This window comes from Heterocephalus glaber, unplaced genomic scaffold (genome assembly GCF_053883595.1).
Source record: "Heterocephalus glaber isolate CG9 unplaced genomic scaffold, H.glaber_assembly_v1.0 deba00001666, whole genome shotgun sequence".
Classification (NCBI taxonomy): domain Eukaryota; kingdom Metazoa; phylum Chordata; class Mammalia; order Rodentia; family Bathyergidae; genus Heterocephalus; species Heterocephalus glaber.
In genome coordinates, this window is record NW_028258406.1 from 16245098 (window position 1) to 16272393 (window position 27296).

Below are 27296 nucleotides of genomic sequence, written 5' to 3' on the forward strand. Positions count from 1 at the left end.
AGAAGATGATGAATAGCCAGTAAGCACAAGGAAAGGTGTGCAACTCTAGAATCAGAAAAATACTAATCAGTACAATAACAAGAGTGAATTATACACTCATTAGGGAGATGAAGTTAAAAGTTTTAAAAGCCTTGTCATGACTTTTTCTTTTTGTTGGATTCTCCCCCTTTGCATTTAATTTGTCATGCCCAATGGATTCATTCTGCTGGGTTTCCTGGGGTTGTGATCCTCATTGTCTTTTCCTAGGGTATTGTCTAAAATTTTTTGGAGTGCCAGTTTGATACTCATGAAGTTCCTGAGGTGCTCTTTATCATGAAAGTATCTTCTTTCTCCATCAATTTTGAAAGATAGTTTTGCAGGGTACATCAATCTGAGTTGGAAGCTGTTTTCCTTTAGGGCTTGAAATACATCACTCCAAGCTCTTCTTGCCTTGAGGGTTTGCATTGAGAAGTCTGCTGTGATTCTGATGGGCTTTCCTTTGTATGGGATTTGTTTCTTTTCTCTCACTGCTTGTAGAATTTTGTTCTTCTGTTGGATTTCTGGAATCCTAACTATTATATGTCTATATGTAGGTTTTTTTTTTTGATCAAGGCTATTTGGAGTCCTATATGCCTCCCTTATTTGTATGTCAAGTTCTTTTCCCCTGCTCTGGAAGTTTTCTCCCATCATTTCTGTGAACAGTTTTTTGATGTCATCTGCACTCTCTCTTCTTTCTTCATTGACTCCAGTCATTCTTATGTTATTCTTCTTTGCATTGTCTAGCAGCTGCTGCATTGATTTCTCATGTTCCTTTACAATTTTAAAACAATTTTTCTTTTCCTGGTCACTAATTGCAATCTGTTGTTCTATATCTGAAATTCTATCCTCACATTGGTTCATTCTGCTGCTCAGACTTTCAATGGAGTTTTTAATCTCCTGGAAATCTGTTTGCATCTGTTTTATGGATTTCATTTGTTTCCTATGTTGGGATTCCATCATGTTCCTCCGATCCTCTATTTTTTTATCTGTGCCCTCTCTAGATTTATTAATCATGTCTTCCACCATGAGCAAAATCTTTGCTGTTATCTGAGTAATTATTTCTGATTTCATTATTCCCAGATCCTCTTTTGTTGCCAGTTCAGAGAGTCCAGGTGGTTGAGTATCAGATTGTTCCATGTTGTTTCCCTTTGGGGTTGCTATAGGTGATTCAGAAGTCTGTTTTTGAAACTTGTTTGCATGTCTTCTCATTTCCACGGTGGGGGAGGGGTGCTTCTGGCACCCGTACAGCTCACCTTCTCTGCCCTAGGAGCTTGGGATGGTGGCTGGGGAGCTTCCTTCCAGGTGCTGGGACCGGCTCAGCTTCTCTGCCCTAGGTGCTTGGGATGGCAGCAGGGGACGAGAACATCTTCTTTTGAGTTGAGAATTTGGGGGGTTTTTTGCTAGCATCTGAGCAGTGATAGGCTATCTTGTTAGCTTTTATGTAGAGGACAAATTAAATCCTTGAAACAACCATTGCTATGTGGTTCCAAGTCCCTAGAATGGACAAAACAATTTAAAGAAGAAAGGATAAAGTTAGAGCACTGAGATTTCCTGGCTATAAAGCTATACCAGTTAAGTCAGTATAGAATTGGCATAAGGATAGAGTCCAAAGACAGAAGTCAGCGGAACAGAACACAGAGTCTAGAAATAGATCCTCACATATAAGATGAGCTGATTTCCAACAAAGTTCCCAAGATCATTCAAGGCAGGAAGGATAGTACTTTTAGCAAATGGTGTTGGACAAATACGATATCCATGCACAAAATAACTCATCTGTAGACATACCTTGCACCTTATAAATAATTCAAGGTAGATCTCAGACTTAAATGTAAAAGCTAAATTATAAAACTTCCAAGGTCCAAAGGAGTAGGGGAAGTGGGAGGTGTAGGGAAAAGGAAAGAAGGGAAAGGAAAAATTACAGGAAAAGGAAAAAATGGAAACAAAGTCTTTGTAAATAAGGAAGGGTGGAGGGGGTGAAGGGAGGACAGGAAATGGGAAAAAAATAAGAACCAAGATACATCATGTACAGGTACAAGCACCCAATGATAAATGTAAATGTATTGTACACCCAAAATGTACCAATAAAAGAATGTAAGAAAAAAAATAAAGTGGAATTTTAAGCATTAAAAAAGTAAAACTTCAAGAAAAGAATATATGAGGAAAAATTTTGTGATGATCAGTTAAACAAAGATTTGAATTTTTTGACATGACACAAAGAGCACAAATGAAAAAACTAAAAATTTAGACTTCAAAGTTAAAAACACTTGCTCATTTTTTTAGTATTTATTTATTTTGATACAGGGTCTCATTATGTAATTCAGGCTGGCCTTGAACTCACTATATAATCTGGGCTGGCCTCAAACTTGCAGAGATCCTCCTACCTCAACCTCTCAACTGCTGGGATTAGTGCATCCTTATTCCTGGCAGCACTTGGTCATTGAGAGACATTGTTAAGTAAATAAAAAGATAATCTGGGAGAAAATATTTGCAAAACATGTATCAGATAGGGATTTGTGTCCAAAACATTTAAAGAACATGTGTAAATAGAAAATAAAACAATCCATTTCAATAGAAGGATTATACAGACCCTTTACCAAATATGTAAATGGGCTGTGGACATATACTCAATATCATTCATAATTAAGGAGATGAAAATCAAACTGAAACTAAACAAAAACTAAAATTCTCTACCATGTATCTCTGGCATGTTTCAAATGAAAAGCCTGACAATATGAAGCGTTGATAAGAATCAGGAGCAACTTGAGCTCTCATGTATTGCTCATGAGAGTGCAAAATGATACAGCCACTTGGAAAATCACTTTGGTAATTTTTTATAAAGTTAAATATATCCTTATCATATGTCCCAGAAATTCTATCCTAGATATTTAACCAAGTGGAAAACAAATATTTGTCTACAGGAAGACCTGAATGTCAGAGCAGCTGAGTGTTCAAAAAGCCAAATGTTTGTAGCAGCTTTATTCATGATAGTAAAAGACAGAAATTAAACAATCCAAATGTCCAACAACCGGGGAGTAGATAAACCAAGTGTGTACATCCATGCAATGAAATGCTACTCGCTGGTGAAAAAGAACAGAGCATTGATACATGCCTCAGAAGCATGATGCCATGTAAAACTAGCCATGCACGAAAAGATTATTATTTCATTTGTTCAATACCTTCAGAAAAGCAAAATTGAAACAGATAATAGGTAACTTGTTGCCAGGAACTGGACCTATGGAGAATGGTTCACCTACAAAGAAGTCCAGGAGAATTTGTGGGAGTGGTAGAAATACTTTTTATTTCAATTGTGGTAGTAGTTACACAATTATATCCTGCCAAGAGTCCTCAAGCCTGACATTTACAAGCTGAATTTTATTTGGAAAGAAAGGAGAGAAGAGGTGGAGGAAGGGCAGGAGGCTGGCAGGAAAGTTACTTTCTTTGTCCTCCTCTCTCCTGGATGCCTCTCTGTGGTCACGGCACTTCTGGTAGGGAGTGAAAATACACAGAAGTTGGATCCAATGGGCTCCACCCCTAGCTGTGGGATTGCTTGTCACTTGGAAACCTCCTGCTCTCTTGGATTTGCTGCTTCTTCTTTGGAAAAAATAAAAAATAAAGTCAATAATAAGCTACATCAGAGAGCTGTGGTGAGGATAGGGTAATGTGACAGTGAACTGATTGTGTCAACTTGAGTAGAAATGCCCAACTAAATTGGATCAGCATAGTTCTGGCTGTGGCTGAAGGGAGAACTGAAGACAGAAGACCCAACCTGGGTGTGAGTGCCACCAACCAACAGGCTTGCAGCCAGAATGGAATAAAAAGGGGAACAAAGAAGGAAGGCTCACTTCTGTTTCTTAGGAGGAGCTCCAGTCTTCACCTTCACCTTGGACATCATCTCCTGGCTTCCAGCCCAGACCCTTCAGCCTCCTGATACAAACTCACGAGGGACACTGCAGTGAGCCCCCAGCCTTCATCTGGATCCTTTGGATTCCGAGCGCACAGACAGCTCTTTCATACTTTTCCACACCTGACACTGTAAGCCAATTTTGTAAATTCTTACATATTTTGCATTAAATCTGTTTCTCTAGTAAGCATTGACTGATACATCTGAAAGTAACTGGGAAAAACAGGTAGGTGCTCAATTCATCTCACTCATGTTAAAAAGGTAAAAGAGGAAGGAGTAGCCAGAGGCTTATGTGTGCTTTGCCGAGATCTCATCTTGACCTTGGGAACAGCTAGTCTTCTTCCACTGGTATTTTCTGAGAGTTAAGTAGTAAGCGACCTCCACAAAGGCAATCTAATTCTGGTAGATTTATCTGATTTAATCATACCCCAGGACCTAGCTAATTTGCCCAGTGGTTCTCAAACTAATTTGGAATATTAGGTGCCAAAAATAATATGGCAAGTATTTCATGAAGGTTCATAACCCTCTGTCTTTATTAAGGCTGTACCTATGAAGATGACGTCTGCAATGAGTGTCTACTTTGGGGTTTTTCTCAAATTGGAGCAATCTGAGAATCAGGGCAAATGCCACAGTGACCTTGGCTAGCCTCAACATGGATATGCAGTTCAGGCTTGTTTTTAGTTAAGTGCTGAGAGTTAATTAATTTATTGCCATTTTATTATGAGTTCAGATGCAATTCAATTTGCAAGCTTTCCTTTCCAAAATCATTCTTCCATTAAAGCTGCATAATCTTGGGAGGTTTCAAAGACACATAATTGATAGATCTTTTTTCTCATCACACATTTTCTCTTATGCTTATTCGTTGAAAGTGAACCATTCTTTTAATTTACACAAAGTCTTGGATTATCTGGCTTCCTGTGTTTCTAAGGGAGATAAAAGTTGGTCATCCCTGAAGCCTTTCCCTTTTCAAAGGGAATGTTGAGGCCTGAATGCAAAGAACTTGACCCCCTTACTTTGGCTAGCAAGACTGGACCTGAGACTAGAGGTACCAAGAAGATTACCTGGCACCCAGACAGGCAAACGCTTGTTGACTGGATGGTTAAGTTGTAAACTGAGCAAGGCTTCTTTTTGGAGCATCCCCATGCTTTCACTGCCCCTTTCTGAATGACACTCCCTTCAACTGTTCTGCCTCCTGTTCAGATGTTCCAGCCATTCCTGCCATCTGGAGCAATACCCCAGGCTACCTAGCAGCATTTCTGAAACTTGACAACCTGTTAAAGTCACTTGGGGATCTTTGGAATATCCAGCTTCCTCTAGTGCACATCAGGTCAAATATGTTTGACTCTTGGAGAGAAGAATATATTTTATTTATTTATTTATTTATTTATTTATTTATTTATTTATTTATTGTGGTACTGCGGATTGAACTCAGGACCTTGTGTTTGTGAGGCAGGCATGGTGCCACTGAGCTAAATCCCTGGCCCAGGAAGAAGAATATAGACATCAGCATTTCTAAAGCTTCTGAGATGGTTGCAAAGTGCAGCCAGGGTTAAGAATGTCTCCAAGGGTGATCTGAGAGTCACAGGCCACAGAATCTCTGGTAGACACTGAGTCTCAAGGTGGGATCTGGGCATTTGTTGTAACAAGCTTCCCAGGTGACTTGTTTTATGTAGATTGTATAACTTTAGAATTAAAAATTTGCTTGCATTTTAATTCTATAAAATCTCTACTCTAAAAATGATGTATAATAGCTATTAAACAAAGTTCTTACTTTGCTGGGTGTGGTGGTACACACTTGTAATCCCAGAACTCAGGAGGCTGAGGCAGGAGGATTGTCATGAGTTTGAGGTCATCCTGGGCTACATAGTGAGTCCAAGCCCAGTCTTAACTGCATAGCAAGACCTTGTCTCAAAAACCAACCAACCAAATAAGCAAACAAAACTTATTTAAATATAATTCCTCAATTTTGATGTCTCAGGCTGTTATAGGACAGGATCCAAGGAAATCCTTCAAAGAGGACATAGGGACCTCAGCTTGCCCCTACTTGGCTTGAGTAGGTTCTTGACTCATCATAAAACAGAACTACAGGACTCATCAGTGAGAGGCATAAGCAGATTTATTAGTCCAAATAACAGAACATAATGGTTGGGTGTGATGTAGCATGCCTATAATCTCAACACTTTGAGAGGCCGAGGCAAGAGGATCACAAAATTTGAGCCTAGCCTTGGCGACTTGGTGACTTAGAGATCCTGTCTCAAAATAAAAATTTTAAAAAGGTTGGGGTTGTAGCTCATTGAATAGGCCCTGAATTTCATCCCCAGTACAAGAGAGAGAAGGAGGAGAAAGAAGAGGAGGAGGAGGAGGAGAAGGAGGAGGAGGAGGAAGAGAAAGTGGTGGAGGAAGAAGAGGAGCAAGAAGAGAGGAAGAGGAAGAAAAGAAGAGGAATAGGAAGAAGAGAAGGAGGAGGAAGAGGAAGAAAGAAAGAGGAGAAAATCAAGGAAGGAAAAGGACAGGGAGGGAGAGAGAAAGGGGCAAGGGAGGGTGAGGGGGTAAAAGGGGAGAGAGAGAGGAGGAAGAGGAAGAAGAAGTAGGGGCTTGGAAAAGAGTTCAAGTGCTTGAGGGAGATGCACTATGATCTGGGGTATGTGTCAGTCAGTATTTACTAGAGAAACAGATATAATACAAGATTTACAAATATATAAGATTCTATTTTTTACAGTTTGGTTTATTTATTTATTTATGTTTTTGGTACCAGGGATCGAACTCGGGTCCTTGTGTTTGCAAGGCAGGTGACAGAACCACTGAGCTAAATCCCTGGCCCCTACAGATTGGTTTATGATGGCTGCCCAGAGTCAGGTGTGGAAGAGTGCGAAAGGTCCGTCTGTGCACTGGGGATCCAAAGGCCCAGTCTGGAGCTCCATTCAGTGTCCCATGAGACTCTGTATCAGGAGGCTTAAAGGTCTGCAATGGAGGCTGGAGATGACGTCCGTGGTGAAAGCAAAGACTGGAGCTCCTCGGAAGGAAACAGAAGCAATCCTTCCTTCTTCCTTTCCCTTTTGTACCATTCTGGCAACTATCTTCCCTAGGGCAGGTCTTCCATAGCCAAAACTATGCTGAGTCAATTTAGCTGGGCATTACTCAAGTTGACATAATCAACCATCACAGGATATTTAGGTGGTTTTGGGATATCCTCAAGGTGGATGATCCAGGATGCTTATTTCTTTGAGTTATTTATCATTTACCTGGTGTCTGTCTCCTGAAGCTCAGGCTGCTCATTAGTGGGCTAAAGCAAAAACTGGCTTTATCAACTAGGTTAAAATGCAAACCATTGTATGTGTTTGAAGTTTGGAGATACTAGTGTTTCTTTGAGAATGAAAGTCTGTGGAATTTATGGGCTTGTGATATCAATATAGGTCAAATTTATGAACTTAGTGTATCTTTAAGACACCCGGGAATTTATGAAGGAGTAGCCTGGAAGAAAAACAAGCCTAGGAGCAAAAAAGACATTGTAAGGTTGGGTAATGTTGGTTGTGTCTTGAAGATGCAGTTTTCTTAAAATTACAATTCCCTTGTCTCCTTTCTACCTATCTTTTTTTCTTATAACTTCCCTCAAACTAACATAAAAATTACCTCCATTTTTCCTTGAGTTGTTGCAGTGAGACAGTGGGTATTAACTAGATTATCTGTTTTGGGGCCTGACATAAGATGGATTATTAAATTAATGTAGACTTCTGACATGAGAAAACATTTACACAGTTTTCTTTTAGTCATTCATTCACAGACTCACTTGGAAAATTCTGTCTTTCAGAAACAGGGAGAAAGGATACTGTGTAAAGAGCCGTTTTTAAAGCTAAAGGTTTAGTTACAGGAATTTTATTAGGAAACTATCAAAGTGAATGGATTTCCCAAGAGGATCAGTCAACACTACTCATGGTTATTCTGAGCATGAGCCTTCTGGATCATGAGGCTGGCAGGGACACGCTGGGTTTTTAAAACAATGTCAACTTCACCAAGAGAGTACTGCTGGCCCTTATGCCAAGACTTTTGGTTCACTGGTATGGTCAAAGAAAAAAGGTCAATGACAACAGGTACAATAATCGTAAGGAAAGCGGGCCCAGGAACTGACCCAGGGATGTGAAGGCACACGGACACATCCCTTGTGCATTCAGCATCAGTTTGAAATGAGCTGGTCTAAAGTGGACTCAGAGTTTACATAGTCTTTACAAGAGATCATAATTATGGACCTGAGGAGAGACTAGAAATGCCTGTGTGAGGGTGTATGCTCATGTCTCTTAGTGGATAAATTACTAGGTTGATTGAGACTTTACAAGGTCATCCAATCCAATGGATTGCATCACACAGGCTCAAATGTCACAATTTCCAGGCAGACAGGAATCCATTCTATTTTAAAGCATTCCAAGCAAGTCTGTTTCACAACTGTTCTCACAATTACTTCTGTCTGTTTAGCGTCACTCACACTCAGAACATATTTGTTTATAACAAATATAAAACAATTTCTAAGCAGATACTGAGCTCTTAAGGATCTAGAGATGATCTTGTCCCTGTGGGGGATATCAGCGTCTGTAAGTCATGGTTCCTGCCCACTTTTCAATCATGAGAATGAAACTTCATTCAGAATTGACTTTTTCTCTAAGCTCGTATAATACTATACTTCATTTACAAATTTGTTATAGCATTGGTCACATTCTGCTTTTCATTTTGGTTGTGTGTGCATTCATGCACATTATCTCTTGCTGGATTAACATGCTACTTTAGATATAAAATGGAGACATTGGGATCAGCTTAAGCATCCATCCAAGCTTAGGGTTCTTTGTAAAATACTTTGGGGAAACAAGAGAAGGCATGGTTTACTCCCCAACATTCAATACCTTTGCTAGGGCAGAAACTTGATAAGTACCTGTTCAATAAAAAATAACATTGTATGCTCAAGAAGTGAGTATACTATTACTCACTAGGCCTTACTTGCTGTGGCAGAAAAATTGAAACAATCTAAATGGTTAAATTTTGTTTTCCAGGACCAGGGATCGAACTCAAGACTTTGCACTTGCAAGGCAGGTGGGGTGCCACTGAGCTAAATCCCCATCCCTCTAAATGGTTAAATATTGTTCAGCACACTTATATACTAGAATGCTTTGCACTTGGTGAAAAGACTGAGGCAGATCTATATGTACCACTATAGAGCAATCTTCAGGATAGAGTGGTGAGATGTATATATTAATATTTGTACTTTAAATGTGTGTGTTAGTGGCACATGGTATGTGTATAGAATATTCCTATGGGGATACAAAAGGAATTGGTAAGAATAGTTGACCATGAGGGCAGGGAACTGGGGGATTAGGACAGTGGTCAGTTGATGAACTAGCTCTTTTGGAATCAAAAGCCCTATATAGAGAGCTTGATAATTTCTGTGGCGTCAATATCTCCACGATGCCAATTTCAAGCTAACAATTTTTTAACAATAGGTGTCCAAAATTCACTTGGCTTCAGTGAGCTGATTTTGGCTACTTTCAAAGCACACCACCAGGCACAGGAGTGAAGGGTGATTGAGCTTCTCCTGTAGACCTTTTAATGCAATTTAAATTTCTTGTGATATATTTGATCATTTAAAATGTAACAATAAAACTTTAAAGTTAGAAAAGTATCATGCTTAGGCTCCTATATTTCTTTAGTATCTTCTCCAAGATAGTCATAGATCTTCTTGATAGTACTTATTCTGCTCTCCTGTACTTGTTCAGGTCTTTTTGAGATTCAATACTTAATGACAATAGTTAATATTTATAATGTCTTCATGTGTAGGAAAGGCAGCTATGTCCTAAGTATAGAAACTGCAAGAATGTTCCGACTGGGAAAAACCACCCTCAAAAATGAGCCAGTGAAGAAAAGGGGCAAAGGGGAAGGAAGTGGGAGGGCTAGGGGAAAGGAGAGAAGGGAATGGGATTAATATGAGAAAATGGAAAAATAGGAACAAAATCTTTGTAAATAGGGAGGAATGGAGGGGTTGAAGGGAGGGCTGGGCAAGGGTGAAAAATAAGAACCAAGAGAGACTATGTAAAGGTGCAAATTTCCAGTGATGAATGTCATTATATTGTCTACCTAAAATGTACCAATGATTAGAATGAATAATCGATAATGTAAAATAGGAAGAAAAGGTCCAAAGGGGTAGGGGTAGTGGGAGGGGCAGGGGAAAGGAAAGAAGGGAAAGGAAAAAATGATGAGAAATGGAAAAAATGGAAATAAAGTCTTTGTAAATAGGGAAGGGTGGAGGGCGTGAAGGGAGGACTAGGAATGGGGAAAAAACAAGAACCAAGATGCATTATATAAAGGTACAATTCCCAATGAGAAAAAAAAAAATGAGCCAGTGGTTGGAAGAAAGATAATCTCTTTAATAAGTGGTGCTGGAAAAACTGACTTTCCACATGTCGAACACTGAACATAGACCCATATCTTTCACCATGCATTAACCTAAAATCAAAATGGATCAAAGATCTAAATATTAAAACAGAAACACTGAATCTTCTGGAAGAAAGAATAGGTAGAAGGGTTGAGGACACTGGAGTAGGCAAAGACTTCATGAACAAAATCCAGACCACATGGGACATACTACAAAGCATCAACAACTGGGACCTCTTCTTATTAAAAAGCGTTTGAACAGCAAGAGAAACTACCAACAGATTGAAGAGACAACCCACAGTGTGGGAAAATATTTTTACCAGTTATTCAGACAAAGGACTATTATCTAGAATATATAAACAACTCAAAAATATCAGACCTCCCAAATTTAAATACCCAATCCAAAAATGAGCATCTGAAAAGACACTTCTCAGATGAAGAATTAGAAATGGCAATTTATGAAAAAATGTTCAGCATCACTGGTCATTTGTGAAATACAAATTAAAACAATGCTGAGATTCCATCTCACTCTAGAAAGAATGGCTGCTATCAAGAAATTAACCAATAAATGCTGGAGGGGCTGTGGGGAAAAAGGAACCCTTCTTCACTGTTGTTGGGAGTGTAAACTGGTGCAACCACTGTGGAAATCAGTGTGATTTCTCAGAAAATTAAAACTAGAGTTTCCATTTGACTCAGCTATTCCTCTTTTTGGTATCTTCCTGAAAGAATCAAAAGCATCATACCACAGTGATATATGCACACCCATGTTTAGAGTGGCACAGTTTGTAATAGCTAAATCTTGGAAACAGCCCAAATTGATGGGTGGATAAAGATGTGGTTTATTTACACAATGGACTACTGCTGTACCATAAAGAAGGATGAGCTTCAGACGTTTATAGCTAAATGGATGGACCTTGAGACCAAACTCTTAAGTGAAAGAAACCAGACACACGTTTAAATACTGCATTATTTCTCTGGTGTGAGAAACCGAAAGTGGAAAGGACTAAACTGTATAATAGATATTGGGAAATGGGAAATGGGAAGAAAATGTTCAAATGGGAAGGGGAACAAGGGAGGAGGGAGGGAGAAAGGGACAAGAAAAAAGTGAAAATAGAAGGAAAAAATGGGAACAAAGCTTTTGTACATAGGGAAGGGAGGGGGCTTGAGGGAGGGAGGAGACGGGGGAAAATTTATTTTAAAAAGAAATGAGCCAGTGGTGAGATTGGAGCATACAGCTCAGCTGCAAAACACTCAGTTTCCTGTATCATTATTTAATAATATGGGAGGTTAATAATTTTTCAGTTTTCCATGTTTTTTTGGTATCGGGGATCAAACTTGGGACCTTGCACTTGCGTGGCAGGTGGTGGAACCACGGAGCTAAATCCCTGGCCCCAGTTTTCCATGGTTTTAAATATATACACATACTCTGGAAACATTAAAGAATGTATATTTTTAATGTTGGGGAAAATAAAACAAAACACCTCTCAGTTTTCCAGCCTCTACGTAGGGGTGGCTCTTATGCAAGTCTAGGTGCCTAACTGGCGGCGGGTCTGCTCTGTCTCAGCAGCCCAGCCTAGGGGAATTGGCTGCAACAGAATCCTGCCTCATTCCTCCTTAAGTACACCCTCTCCCACCAGAGTAAGGCCCAGCCACGGGGAGAGGAGTCCCCAGGTATCATCAACCCAATAGATGCCTTCTCAATTCACTGCAAAAGTCATTCTGTACCAGTCCTCAAGTCTGGTCTTTATGATCAGAGTCCCTGTGTTTCTGAGAATTCATGGCTCAGCTTTCTTCACTTAACCAGCTGCTACTTATCTTATTCCTCAGGTTTCAGCCAAAACATTTCTTCCATTAGTTTCATGCCACTGGTTTACATCTCACCTTGTCCTTCTTTACCACTTATAACACCTTTCATCTTAATTGTGAAACATCTGTCTTTCCTGATCAACTGCATATGATGCTGGTCTTATTTATGGCATATTCTTAAAACCATGCACATTGTCTTGCTTATATTAGGCACTCAGTGTGTGTCACTTGAATGAATTGAGTTATAGTACACTGTTATTAAACATTCATAAGGAAATGTCCAGAGACACTCAATCTTGGGAACATTTTATTTGGAAAGATTTTGAGCATTATTTTATCTTCATTTTCCATTAAGGCAATAACATTCTTCCTTCCTGAAGGTAGATGAGGGAAGATCATCTAGGGCTATATGAAGTTCAGACTAAAGTCAAAGTCAACTACTTTGCATTCAGATGCAGCAGAAATACTGGTTGTGAGCTGAAAGGAACCACATATTAGCTTCCTGAGCCCACTGCCAAGGAACGGATCCAGAGCAATGCATTGCAATTGCTTTGAAAAATAGCTAAGTTCCATTATATAGGACCCCTATAGAAGATACCTCATCAATGAGCCCATTTACCAGGACACAGGGCATCTAATGTAGGATCACAATGTTCTGTTGCTTTTTTAGCCTTTGGTGCATTCATCTAGAATTGTTTGAAATTCTTTAAATGTCAAGGTAATTAGCTTTTCCTAAAGCAACAAATGCAGTTCTTATTCAGCATAAACTCGTTCATCCTTGACTTCTGGCTAGGGAGTGGGTGTGTGTGTGTGTGCGTGTGTGTGGGGGGGGGCAGGGGGACAAGGGTGCTTTTAATTGGCACATAATGCCCCCTGGAGCAGAGGGGTGGCAAAAAGCTTTTGCAGTACCAAAAAAGGTAAACATTGATCTTATGGCCTGGCAGCAATCACATATGCTGATATCGAAGAGCAAATGAAAGTTGAGCAGGACTGCTTCCAAACTTCACCAGATATTTAGCCATATCACAATAACTGCATCTAACAAGCAAGGCTAAATACACAGAGAGCCAGCACCATAAAGGCAGGTGCTTAGGACTAGCTCTACACTGCCCCTTAGTGGCTTTCTTTTTATTACAACTTCCAATCTTCTGCTAGAGTTGTTAATCTACCGGAGGGTGTTCAAGGTGCTAGATCTGGCCTGAGACTAAATTCTAGATTTAAAAACAGAGGATTTCTTACTCAATGAAAAAATGAAAACTGATGATGCTTGGGACCTTGGTTCTGAGGAAAGGCCTTGATGATGAGGTTTACTTCTGTAGGCTACCAGAGACACCTGGCTCCTCAACAGCCCAACTGACTTGTCAGGATGCTCCAAGAGGCCAAGGAGGACAGCAGGAAGAAGTAGGCCAAGAGCAGGCAAGCTTCTAAGAGGGAGTGGGGCAAAGTCACTGGGAGACAAGGCAGGAGAAAGGGGCAGGAAGAGGCTTATAAAAGATTAAATATCAGCCTCAATTAACAGGTGACAGGACAGCTTCATGATTCCCTCTTCCTGGTCCTAATGTTGAAGAAAAAGGTAGCCAAATGAAACCAGTCTGAAAGATTAGGTCAAAAATGAATACTGCAGTTTCTATCCTAACTGCAAAACCAGAAAGGGTGCCTGGAAAATAACTTCTTTTTATTTTCTTTAGATTTTCAGAGAAGGAAAAAAAAATCAAGAATAAAAAAATATTTATAGAAGCTGAGGTCTTCTGAAAAGAAGCAAGCATTTTCTGTTAAGTACAGGAGAGGCTACTTGGCTGAGTGAATATGCACTTTTTGGAGTCTTATATAATGTCACCAAGTTGAAAACTTTGGAATGGCTTGAATGGTCCTCATGCATCCTGGGGGTATCCTGTGTGGGGCCCTCAGGATTCAGGGTGTTGATGTCTAGCCTGGCCCATTGGGCCTTATACTCTCTTCATCCCTTTCCCCATGAGGCAAGCAAACACTGTCATGACCATTTTGGGGTTCACTTCAACCAGGTCTTCTGGAAGGGCATACACTCTTGCTCCAATTTTTCTGGCCATAGAGATGGCATACCTGAAAGGGAGAAAAGAAGACAAATGAAGAAGAGTCTGAAGATTAGTGTTGGGGCGAACCTCCCAGGACCACAGCTACAGTCATCCTACAGTCAGGACAGAACTCAGGCACGGGGTTGCTGGTGCCAGCCACCTGCATCCTCCCAAGTTCACAGACCCATCTTGGCTCCACACGGCTTCCAGCAAAGTGCTAGTGTTACCATTTAGCCTCAAAATAATGACCAATGGCTGTATTTGTCCTTGAAAACCTCCCCAGCTCCTGCCTCCTGGTGTGATATCCACACCAGGAGTTTTTCTGTTCTTTTGGAATTTTTCTTTTTTTAAAGACAGGATCTCTCTAAATAGTTCCAGCTGTCCTTGAACTCACTATGTAGGCAGCCAAGGTTGGCCTTGAACTCACAGTGATTCTCCTGACTGACTCAACTCCTGAGTGCTGGGATCACAGGCATGCATCGCCATGCCTGACTAGTAGTATTCTCTTGAGCTATAGAGCATGGTAGAAAAAAAAAAAATCTCATAACTGAATAAGAAATGATGCTAGAAAGTCTGCAGACTGTATTTCAACTACAGAATCATTTTTATAGAAAAGAAGAAAAATGTATCTATGATACATTGAGCTCATACATTTCCTTTATTCCTTGCTTCATTCCAATCTGTGTCCATACATACATGTATTTATTTAGGGTACTATATTAGAATAGCCAGTTTTATATTCCATATTTTTCATATAAATTACCATAGCTACATTAGAATACTTTTGTTTTACTTATAGTTACATAAAGATAATTTTTATTAGTTGTAATCCATTTTAAAATGAGCCCAAACTACTATCTGGCAGTTCTTTTATTCACCTTACTGATTCTCTAGCAACTTCTTACTATGGCTACTCTGGGGATTTCCCACCCTACCATTCCTTTCTCCTGAAAAACTTTACTCTTTCTGTATTGATGAAACTAAATGAAGAGCATTCAGGAATAACCCTATTCTTTCCCCTTGTCCACTGCTCAGTCATCAGTGGAGTAATGTTAATTTCTTCATTATAAAATGTAGAGGAAAACTGTGTAAAACTTCTTAAGGACACTTTGAAATAAAATCACATGCAGTCGAGATTTTGCATTTTGCCCTTATGGGAGAGACCATAGGAGCCTGGGCTGTGAACTCAGACTCTGGGTCTCAGCGGCACAGCTTATGACCTTGGCAAGTGCCTTAAACCTAATCACACCCTTTCGACCCCCAGCCCTTAAGGTATTTCATTTTTTAAAAAAATTTCTTAGTGTTTACATATTTTTTTTATCTGGAATATTCTTTCTTTATTCTCCACCCGTCAACCTCCCTCTTTCACTTGTCCTTTCAGTCTAGCTAAGTTTAGATGTTATTTGCTCTAGAGCTTCAGTCCTCTCCCCTCCATGGCACCCTGTATTCCTCTCTGCCTTCTTCGCCCTCCCTCATGCTCTTGTAATTGCAATTTAATTATTTATCCTCTCTCCATTTGATTGTGCTAAATATCAACCCACTTTCCAAAATCAGGAATGGAGAGAAGGGCACTGTTGGGATTCTAAGGCAGGGATGCCGGGGACCAGACAGTTATAAATTCTAGACCTTTGTATGGGTTCAGTTGTGTCCCTTCTCTGTCAACAAAGTTATGTTGAATTCCTAAACCCAAATACCTTCAGTTATGACTTTATATGGAAATAGGGCAAGTGTAGATGTAATTAGTTAAGATGAGGCCATGCTGGAGTGGGATGGGCCCTAATTCAACATGACTGGTACCCTCGTAAGAAGAGAAGAGATACAGAGAGGGGAGAGAGCCATGTGAAGTCAGAGGCATGCGGTTAGAGGTGGAGATCAGAATGATCCCTCTGCCAGCCAGTGAACGCCAAGGATAGCTGGCCCTAGAGCAGCTGGGAGAGAGCCATGGGACAAGTCTTACCTCAGAGCCCCCAGGAGGAAGCAGCCCTGCTGACACCTTTGACTCAGACTTCTAGCTTCCGCAACTGTGAAAGAGCTAACTTCTGTTGTTTCAACCACTCACTTGATGTGGTACTTTGTTAAGGTGGCCCTGGGAAACTAAGATAACCTGCTCTGAGAAAGGTGTCTCTAGGGCAGAGGCTGGTAAACTCCTGTAAAAGATCAGACCGTGGGCTGGCGATTTAGCTCAGTGGTTCTGCCACCTGCCTCACAACCGCAAGGTCCTGAGTTCGATCTTCGGTACCAAAAAAAAGATTAGACCATAATTACTTTTGCAGGCTTTGTTGCAACTACTCAACTCTGCTGTTGTAGCAGAAAAGTAGTTAGTCACAGACAATATGTAAACAAATAGACTGTGTTCCGTTAAAGCTTTATTAATAAACGCAGGCTATGGGCCAGATCTGGCTCAGAGCCTATAGTTTGCTGACCTTCATTCTAGAGGAATCATTTGACAAGTGGCCTAAAGTGGTAAAGTGTGTGGCAGCTGTTCTCCGGTTGGTGAAGACTTTGGTGTTGAACTTGACCCCTGCCTTCCTGTTTTATCCACAGATATTCATGAATGGTGTGCTTATCTTTGGGCCTTGCCACGCACAAACTTTATTTTGGAAATCTCCTATAAATCAGGTTTAGGAAATTGGTTTTATGAAACTATAGACTTGCTTATGAATTACAAGAATATTCTTAGATTTTGTTTTGCTCTCATTCCAACACAAAGAACTTTAAACTGCACTTGCACCATATGTAATGTGATGCTAATGAGAAGAAAAAGCATGAATAGTGAAAAGAAAGTACCCAACACCATGAGCACTAGACTTTGCAACACCCAGTTGCCAGCTGGGTCTTCCTTTCTGATCTGAGGTTTATTTACTTACTTTGCATTGTTGAGCTTCTCTTCATCATCCAGGCTGTCTGTCTTCAGAAGATCATAGTTAATGGAGCCTGGCTGGATGGCATCGATGAGGTCCAGAATGGGAAGACTTGTACTAATCTTTGGGTCCTACACAAAAAGAAGTGGGGGAGGCTTTTGTAAACACATCCCAAAGTTATTTCTATTCTTCCTCTTAAAGATGAAATGTATACATCCTGGTCAGGCAGTGCCACAATATTCCACACAGTGTTTCAAATCCACTGTAGTTTCTGTAGGGCTATCAGTAACTTCAGAGAAAACTTACTCTCTGCCAACAGCAGGAGGCATTCTCAAATAATGAATGGAAGCAATTAGCACAATTAGAGAAAAACACAAAAGTTGGAACATGTCTTTTGCATACTGTTTACACAGTAGTAAAGTAAATAAATGAAGGAATGATTTAAAAATGAAGCCATCAAGCTGGGCATGGTGGTGCACTCTGGGTATCTGAGGCAGGATTGCAAGTTTGAGTCCAACGTGGGCAAGTTAGTGAGGCCCCATCTCATAAGGGGGGCGGGGGGAGGAGGGATAGATCAGTGCAAAGGCTCTACATTCAATTTCTAGCACCACAAAGAAAAATAAATAAAAACCAACACACATAAAATAACATAAGAAAGAAGAGACTAATGATGTCAGAAAATCCTGCTTCCCATGGGGAGCAGAGTGAGTGACAGGGTAGTGATGAGTGTGCAGGAGGACAGGGGAACCAATAGATGCTCTTTCCCTGGGGGCTTCAGGGAAACAAAACAGACACTGCCAGGGAAACAGCAATAGCAATGATACGATTAAAAACACTGACAGTAACTATGATTTGTTGGTGCCTCACAGTTTGTCCAGTGCTGTCTCACAAGGTTATCTCGCTTGACCGTCACAAGACTTAGACATAAGCATCTATCTAATCTTTTGGGGGGTGGAGCTCTAATTTGTTTTTTCAAGTTTATTTTTTCACTGACATATTTTATGTATTGCTGCTGGCAACTGAACTCAGGGCCTCTCACACATGCTAAGTGCACCTCCAGTCTCCACATTTAATGTTAATTTAAAGGTGAGTAGAAGGAGTTTCTGAGGTTGAGCGACTTGCTGGGAAGTGGTAGAGCTGGGATTTGAACTTAAAATTCTGGCTTAAAATCCTGGTTTCTTTTGCATTTGATATTCATGCCTACACTGCGAATGCACCTTGGATATGAATCACAAACCTCTGTACCATGTATTCTTTTGTCTCCTGCTCCAGGAGGGGACCATAGTCCTGGGGCCCTGTGAGTTCAACTGTGTGTGCCCAGCAAGGCACAGGGGGCGGAAGTGATCATACTTTCAGGATCTGAATCAGAAAAATTCTAAGCAAGAAACAAGACCCAGGAGCCCAGCCAGGTGCTAGTTTTCTAATATCAGTCTTTCTGAATAGGAAGAATCCTAGTTTTTAATAACTATCACAAGTTCATTTGATTTATGGTTGGATAATAAAAGAATCATTCATAAAATTAAAGCCAAGGTAGAATCACAATCTAATTTCCATATTAGCCTTGGATTCTGTCTCCACAGAACCTTTCGAGGAAGAACAAGGAAAGCAAAATGGGGAGACTGAAATCTTTCTTCCTGCTTCCCGCCCATAGTATGGAGGAGGTGCTGACAGGCAGAGAAGTGGCTGCACCTGGTAACAGAGATAGGCGAGGAGGGGCCGGGATTGTTTCCAAAAGGAAAACAGTTACAGCTGACCTCACAATGTCTGTGAAGAGAAACTTCTGAACAAAGCCCCTGGTACTGAGAGTCAATCAGTATTTGGAACTCCTTTTGACTTTTCTTTCTGCTTTCTTCAGTCACCAGCCTCCACTCCCACCTCTGAGTCTACAAAGCAGACTGAGAAGCAAGCTTGAGGCAGAGCACAGGTGGCCATTATCTGTGACCAGCTGGTAGCTGGTGGATGCACCCGGGACACCCCTACCCAGATCCACCTCTGACCTTCTTGATAGGGAGAGGTTTTCATTTTTTTTTCTTAACTTTTAATCAGAGGATTGATAACATGATGCACTGCCTTACTCACTCTGCCAGGACAACTCTGAAGGAGTCCCTCATTTTTAACCTAGAAAAATGTAGTTAAGGTGCACAGACACTATCATGATATGGGTCTAGTATGGGTGAGTTAAGAAATTTAATAAAATATAGTGCAGTTATTAAAAATAGGTTTTGGATACATAGCACAATCGGTTTTTGAAAAACATCACATGGGAAATCTTTTAGTATTTTACATTTCATCATTAGAATGTTAAAAATCTGAACCATGGAAGTGTGCACATATTTAAGAAATACTTCATGTTACTTTATTTATTTATTTATTTTTGGTACGTGGGAGCGAACTTGGGTCCTTGTGCTTGCACAGCAGGCAGCAAAACTACTGAGCTAAATCCCTGGCCCTATTTCATGTTACTTTGAAAGAACAAGGTCTACAATGATGTGTTTAAAATGATAGTTTTTTAAAAATTAAGCATGGGAGAAAGTGACATGAAATTTGTCAGTGAAATGCCCAATGAACATTAAAACAATAATGGGTCGTTTACTTATTTTTATTTTTTTAATAATGGGTCATTAAAAAAATAAAATGGGAGGAGGAGCCTCGATTCTAACACTGAAGGCCATTTAACATATAATGAAAACAATAAAGGGCTGGGGATTTAGCTCAGTGGTTCCGCTGCCTGCCTCTCAAGCACAAGGTCCCAAGTTCGATCCCTGGTACCAAAAAAAAAAAGACTAATAAACAATAAAGATAACCACAGAGTTCAAGTGGCCTCAAACAGAAGACTAGAAATTTTACCTTGAAACTAGCGATGGATGAACTTTTCTCTGCTTCCTTCAGTGTTTCATTCACCCAGTTGATGATAATGTCATCATTGACCTTCTGCCCACCACCAATATCTTCGAGGATATTCAGTGTGTACCTGAATCAAATCAAGAATGATTTTTGGAGATTAAGTTGCTATAGCATTTAAGAGGGTAGAGATTTTCTTTTCTTTCTAGGTATGTCATAGAAGATCATCTGAACACTGTGACACTGGAGGGGAAAAGGACATGTAATAACATCAGATCCTTTTATAGTTTTAAAAGGAAACATATGATTGTAAATGAAAAGCAATTCCTTAAAGCACTGGGCAGGAAGAACAAGCAGAAGTAAAGAAATGTGAGAAATGAAAAATGAAGCAAAGGATCTCAGCCAGTGATACTGTGCTAAAACGAACCATAAAACTCAAGAAACAACTCAATGTTTGAAAAACCCCAGAAATGACATGATAAAGGGAAGATATGGAGGAATTTCTTATATTAAATAAGAATGTTAGAAATACTTTAGTCCAAAGGTAAGATGTACCTTAGATACATGTACATAATGTTAGAATTGGTAGATTTTTTGGGGGGGGTACTGGGGATTGAACTCGGGACCTTGTCCTTGAAAGGCAGGTGGCTGAACCACTGAGCTAAATCCCCAGCCCCTCCCCTTTTTTTTTGAGACAAGGTCTCACTGTGTTTCACTATGTTCAGGCTGGCCTTGAACTCACAGTGATCCTTCTGCCCCAGCCTCTTGGGTGCTGAGATTACAGGCATGCACCACTACACCCTGCTAGAATTGGTGATTTTTAAAGAGAACATTTATTAAGAAGATTCTTCAAGCCCTTATAATTTTACAGAGCAGAGATGAGCCACCATTCCCTCAGGCTACTCCTTTCTGGAAAGGGAGAGGCAGGAGTTGAGCAACATGTAGGTTTGTTGATCTCCTGGTTCAGGTTTGTGAGAGCAGACAAACTGCTCACGAAAGACCTCCAAGGGGAATCAGCCCCCTGCAGACAGACAGGTCTGTGCACGCCCTACCGAGGTCCTGAGTCACGCGGAAGACACCAAATCAGCCTGCGGTAGACAGGCAGGTCTGCCCACACCCTGCCGAGGTCCCCAGTCCCACGGAACACGCCGAATCAGCCCGCTGCAGATAGGCAGGTCTGTGCACGCCCTACCGAGGTCCTGAGTCACTCAGAAGACGTCGAATCACCCCGCTGCAGACAGGCAGCCACCTGATTCCACATTACCAAGGCGCAGAGGACACCAGACCACCAGACCAAGGTACTGAGTCCCACTGTTCCCGGCCCAGAGGTAGGGGCTTCTGAGCCATTGTCCCACTGCTCCTGGTCCAGAGGAAGGGGTTTCCCAGTCACCATCCCTCCCGCTGCTCCCAGCCCAGAGGAAAGGGCTTTTGGGCCACCTTCTGTCCCGCTGCTCCTGGCCCAGAGGAAGGGGCTTCTGAGCCATCCTCCCACTGCTCCTGGTCCAGAGGAAGGGGCTTCCCAGTCACCATCCCTCCCCCTGCTCCCAGCCCACAGGAAAGGGCTTTTGGGTCACCATCCCTACTGCTGCTCCCGGCCGCTGTCCCACCTCACCCAGCTCAGAGGAGGTAATCCGTGCAGGCGCTAACAGCCCCCCGCACCAGTCGAAATGAGAAAACACATAAATAAGTCTCAAAACCAGACTTCCAGATCACCTACAGCAACCCCAAAGGGAAATGAGATGGAACACTCTGATACTCAACCACCTGGACCCACTGAACTGGCAACAAAAGGGGATCTGGAAAAAAATGAAATCAGAAATAATTTCTCAGATAACAGGAGAAATTGTGCCCCTAGTGCAAGACATGATTAATAAATCTAGAGAGGAGCTGAGGAACATGATGGAATCCCAACATAAGAAACAAATGGAATCCATAAAACAGATGCAAATAGGTTTCCAGGACAGGAAAAACTCCATTGAAAGTCTACACAGCAGAATGAGCCAATGTGAGGACAGAATTTCAGATATAGAAGATAAGATTGCAATTAGTGACCAGGAAAAGAAAAATTGCTTCAAAATGATAAGGGAACATGAGAAATCAATCCAGCAGCTGCTAGATGATGCAAAAAAGAATAACATAAGACTGATTGGGCTCCATGAAGAAACAGGAGAGAGTGGAGATGACATAAAAAACTCTCTTCACAGAAATAATGGCAGAAAACTTCCCAAGCAGGGGGAAAAGAGCTTGACATACAGATAAGTGAGGCATATAGGACTCCAAATAGCCTTGATCAAAGCAAATCTACACATAGGCATATAATTGTTAAGATTCCAGAAACACAACAGAAGAAGAAAGTTCTCCAAGCACTCAGAGAAAAGAAACAAATCACATACAAAGGAAAGCCCATCAGAATCACAGCAGACTTCTCAACACAAACCATCAAGCCAAGAAGAGCTTGGAGTGACATATTCCAAGCCCTAAAAGAAAACAGCCTCCAACCCAGATTGATGTACCCTGCAAAACTATCTTTCAAAATGGATGGAGAAATAAGATACTTTCATGACAAACAGCACCTTAGGAACTTCGTGAATACCAAACCAGCACTCCAAAGAATTTTACACAATATCCTAGGAACAGACATTGAGGATCACAACCTCAGGAAGCAAAGCAGAATGAACCCATCTGGCATGACGAGAAATTAAATGTAAAGGGGGAGAACCCAACAAAAAGAAAAAGTCATGGCAATGACAAGTCATATGTTTCAGTTATAACCACCAATGTTAATGGTCTCAATTCACCAATCAAAAGAGATAGACTGGCAGAATGGGTCAAGAAGCAAAATCCAACAATATGCTGTATACAAGAAACACACTTAATTCAAAAGGAAACTCATAGACTGAAAGTTAAAGGGTGGAAAACAATACTGCATGCGACAGGAACCCGAAAAAAAGCAGGAGTAGCTATCCTCATGGCAGATCAAGTAGATTTCAAACCAACACTAATTAAGAGAGATGAAGAAGGACACTACATCCTTGTAAAGGGAACAATCCAAGAGGAAGAGATGACAATCATAAAGATCTATGCACCAAACACTAGTGCACCCAACTATATCAAACAAATACTAACGGACAAGAAAAGTCATATACGCACTAATACAATTGTAGTGGGGGACCTCAACACCCCACTGTCACAAATAGATAGATCAACTAGACTAAAAATAAGTAATGAAATACTAGAACTCAATCAAACTCTTGAACAAATGAACTTAACAGATGTTTACAGAGTCTTCCACCCCACAAAATCAGAATACACATTCTTCTCAGCTGCACATGGGTCATTCTCAAAAATAGACCACATACTTACACATAGAACATGTTTAAGTAACTGCAAAGGAACTGAAGTTATCCCCTGTATATTCTCAGACCATAGTGCAATGAAATTGGAGATCCATAGCAAAAGAAACTCAAAAAATTTCATAAACATGTGGAAATTGAACAACACACTTCTGAATAACCAATGGGTCACAGAGGAAATTAAAGAAATTAGACAGTTCCTTCAATTAAATGACAATAACAATACAACATATCGGAGTCTATGGGACACAATGAAAGCAGTCTTACGAGGGAAATTCATAGCAGTGAATATGCATATTAGGAAAACAGAACGAGCCCAAATAAACTACTTGATGCTGAACCTCAAGCTTCTAGAAAAAGAAGAGCAGGACAACCTCAAAGCTCATACAAGGGAAGAAATTATAAAGATCAGAGGAGAAATCAATGCAATGGAGACTAAGAGAACAATACAAAAAATCAATGAAGCCAAGAGTTGGTTCTTTGAAAGAATCAACAAAATTGATAAACTTTTAGTCAACCTTGTCAGAAAAAGGAAGGAAAAGGCCCAAATCCATGCAATTAGGAATGAAAAGGGTGAAACTACAACAGACCCAGCAGAAATGCACAGGATCATCAATACCTACTTCCAGAACCTATACGCCAATAAGATGGACAACACAGAAGAAATGGACAGATTCCTAGATACATATGAATTACCAAAGTTGAATGAAGAACACCTAAAAATTCTGAACAACCCAATATCAACCAATGAAATTGAAAATGTAATTAAAAACTTATCACCTAAGAAAAGCCTGGGCCCTGATGGCTTCACTGCTGAATTCTACAAGACATTTAGAGAGGAACTGCTGCAGCTACTGTTTAAACTCTTCAATGAAATTGAAAGGGAAGCAATACTCCCAAATTCATTCCTGGAAGCAAGCATCACCTTGATCCCCAAAGCAGAGAAAGACCCAACTGAAAAAGAGAACTATAGGCCAATCTCACTAATGAACAGAGATGCAAAAATCCTTAACAAGATACTGGCAAACAGAATGCAGAAGATCATCAAGAAGATCATACACCCTGACCAAGTGGGATTCATCCCAGGGATGCAGGGATGGTTCAATATACGAAAATCAATTAATGTAATACACTATATCAATAGAACCAAGGACGAAAACCACATGATTATCTCCGTAGACACAGAAAAAGCATTTGACAAAATCCAACATGCATTTATGATAAAAACCCTACAAAAAATTGGAATAGATGGTCTCTACCTCAAACTGATAGAAGCCATCTATGAAAAACCAACAGCCAATATCATACTAAATGGTCAAAAACTGAAATACTTCACACTCAAATCAGGAACAAGACAAGGATGTCCACTATCACCACTCTTGTTCAATATAGTTCTGGAAACATTAGCCACGGCAATTAGACAAGAGAAAGAAATAAAAGGAATAAAGATAGGAAATGAAGAAGTCAAATTGTCATTATTTGCAGATGACATGATAGTCTACATAGAAGACCCCAAGAACGCCACCAAAAGTCTTCTAGACTTAATAACCAAATTCAGTCAAGTAGCTGCTTACAAAGTCAACACACAAAAATCAATAGCTTTCCTCTACACGAATGACAGACTCACTGAGAGAGAAATAGGGCAAATTCCTTTCACAATAGCATCCAAAAAACTGAAATATCTAGGAATCATCCTAACGAAAGAAATCAAAGACCTCTTCTCTGAAAACTATGGCACTCTGAAAAGAGAGATTGAAGATGATATCAGAAAATGGACAGACATCCCCTGCTCCTGGGTAGGAAGGAGTAATAGAGTGAAAATGGCCACACTTCCAAAAGAGCTATATAGATTTAATGCAATTCCAATTGAGATCCCAGCAGCATACTTCATAGACCTGAGAAAACAATCCAAAAATTCATTTGGAGCAAGAAGAGACCCAGAATAGCAAAAGCAATTCTAGGTAACAGAGACATGGCAGGGGGTATCACAATCCCCAACCTGCAACTCTACTGCAAAGGCACTGTGATAAAAACAGCATGGCACTGGCAAAGAAACAGACTTGAGGACCAGTGGAACAGATTAGAAGATGCAGAAACAACGCCAGACACACTCAGCCATCTCGTCTTCGACAAAAGAGCCAAACGCCCTCACTGGAGGAAAGATAGCCTCTTTAATAAATGGTGCTGGAAAAACTGAGCTTCAACTTGCCAAAGATTAAAACTAGACCTATATCTCTCACCATGCACTAAACTAAAATCAAAATGGATTAAAGATCTAAATATTAAAATAGAAACTCTGAACCAGTTGGAACAGAGGTTAGGTAGAACCCTTGAAGACATCGGTGTAGGAAAAGATTTTATGAACAAAACCTCAGTTGCTGGGAACTAGCACAAACAATCAACAAATGGGATCTCTTCTTATTAAAAAGTTTCTGCACAGCAAGAGAAACCACCAGCAGTGTGAAGAGACAATCCACAATGTGGGAAAAAAATCTTCACCTGCTCTTCCTCAGACAAAGGTCTACTATCTCGAATCTATAAAGAATTTCAAAAGATCAGACCTCCCAAATTTAAAGACCCAATCCAAAAATGGGCATCTGAAATGAACAGACATTTCTCAGACAAAGAAGTAGAAATAGCGAATAAATACATGAAAAAATGTTCAACGTCACTGGTCATTCGAGAGATGCAAATGAAAACAACACTGAGATTCCACTTCACCCCAGAAAGAATGGCTGCTATCATGAAATCAACCAATAACAAATGCTGGCGGGGCTGTGGGGAAAGAGGAACCCTGCTCCACTGCTGGTGGGAGTGTAGACTGGTGCAACCACTGTGGAAATCAGTATGGAGATAACTCAAAGAACTAGAACTGGAAATCCCATTTGACCCCACTATTCCACTGCTGGGGATCTTCCCCAAAGAATTAAAAGAATCATACCACAGTGATATATGTGCACCCATGTTCATAGCAGCGCAGTTTGTAATAGCTAAAACTTGGAAACAGCCCAAATGCCCATCAACTGGTGACTGGATAAAGAAAATGTGGTTTTTTTAATAAAATGGAGTACTACTCAGCCATAAAAAATGAGAAATTAGAGACATTTATAGCTAAGTGGATGCACATTGAGGCAATACTCTTAAGCGAAATAAATAGGACACCGATGTGTAAATACCGAATAGTTTCTCTGGTGTGAGAAACTGAAAGTGTAAATAAGGACTAAATGTATAATAGGTCATATGAAATAGGAAGAAAAGGGGCAAAGGGCAAGGAAGTGGGAGGGCTAGGGGAAAGGATAGAAGGGAATGAGATTAATATGAGAAATAGGAACAAAATTTTTGTAAATAGGGAGGGCTGGAGGGGTTGAAGGGAGGGCTGGGCCAGGGTGAAAAACAAGAACCAAGAGAGACTATGTAAAGGTGCAAATTTCCAATGATGAATGTCATTATATTGTATACCTAAAATGTACCAATGATTAGAATGAATAATCGATAATGTAAAATAGGAAGAAGAGGTCCAAAGAGATAAGCGTTGTAGGAGGGGCAGGGGAAAGGAAAGAAGGGAAAGGAAAAAATGCTGAGAAATGGAAAAAATGGAAATAAAGTCTTTGTAAATAGGGAAGGGTGGAGGGCGTGAAGGGAGGGCTAGGAATGGGGAAAAAATAAGAACCAAGATGCATTATATAAAGGTACAATTCCCAATGAGAAATGTAATTGTGTTGTATACCTACAATGTACCAATAAAAGAATTTAATACAAAAAAAAAAGACCTCCAAGGGCTACAGTTACAGCATGCTGTTCTCAAACTGAAACTCAGGAGGCCTGTGTCTGAGCCTCCTCTGGAAGGGCCTGCCTAAATGAGGTCACCTCGTGTGGGTGCCCCAGGAGTTTGCTTACATAATACAGTGGCTATCTTCCTCCAGTTACTGCCTCTACACAAAGACCAATTCTCCTGTGATTTTCCACACAGATGTCAAGTTTCATCCCTGAAATAAGAGTAACGTCTCACTCCTGTGTTGAAACAGTTCCCCAGGGTTGTATGTGGAGAGCAAAA

At 40.5% G+C, this 27296-nt stretch overlaps 1 protein-coding gene across 3 annotated transcripts in view; it reads right to left on the reverse strand.

Annotated features, from left to right (window-relative positions):
* Positions 1 to 12430: 12430 nt before the first annotated feature.
* Lcp1 (lymphocyte cytosolic protein 1) overlaps positions 12431 to 27296 on the reverse strand; it is a 92995-nt gene continuing 78129 nt past the window's right edge. For all 3 annotated transcript variants that reach the window (XM_021257865.2, XM_004844204.4, XM_087197337.1), the window contains 3 exons: positions 19896 to 20019; positions 17055 to 17179; positions 12431 to 14215 (listed from right to left, as the gene is read on the reverse strand). In XM_021257865.2, coding sequence (XP_021113524.1) covers positions 14083 to 14215; positions 17055 to 17179; positions 19896 to 20019 — 382 coding nt within the window. In that variant the 3' untranslated portion in view covers positions 12431 to 14082. The remainder of the gene's footprint in view (positions 14216 to 17054; positions 17180 to 19895; positions 20020 to 27296) is intronic.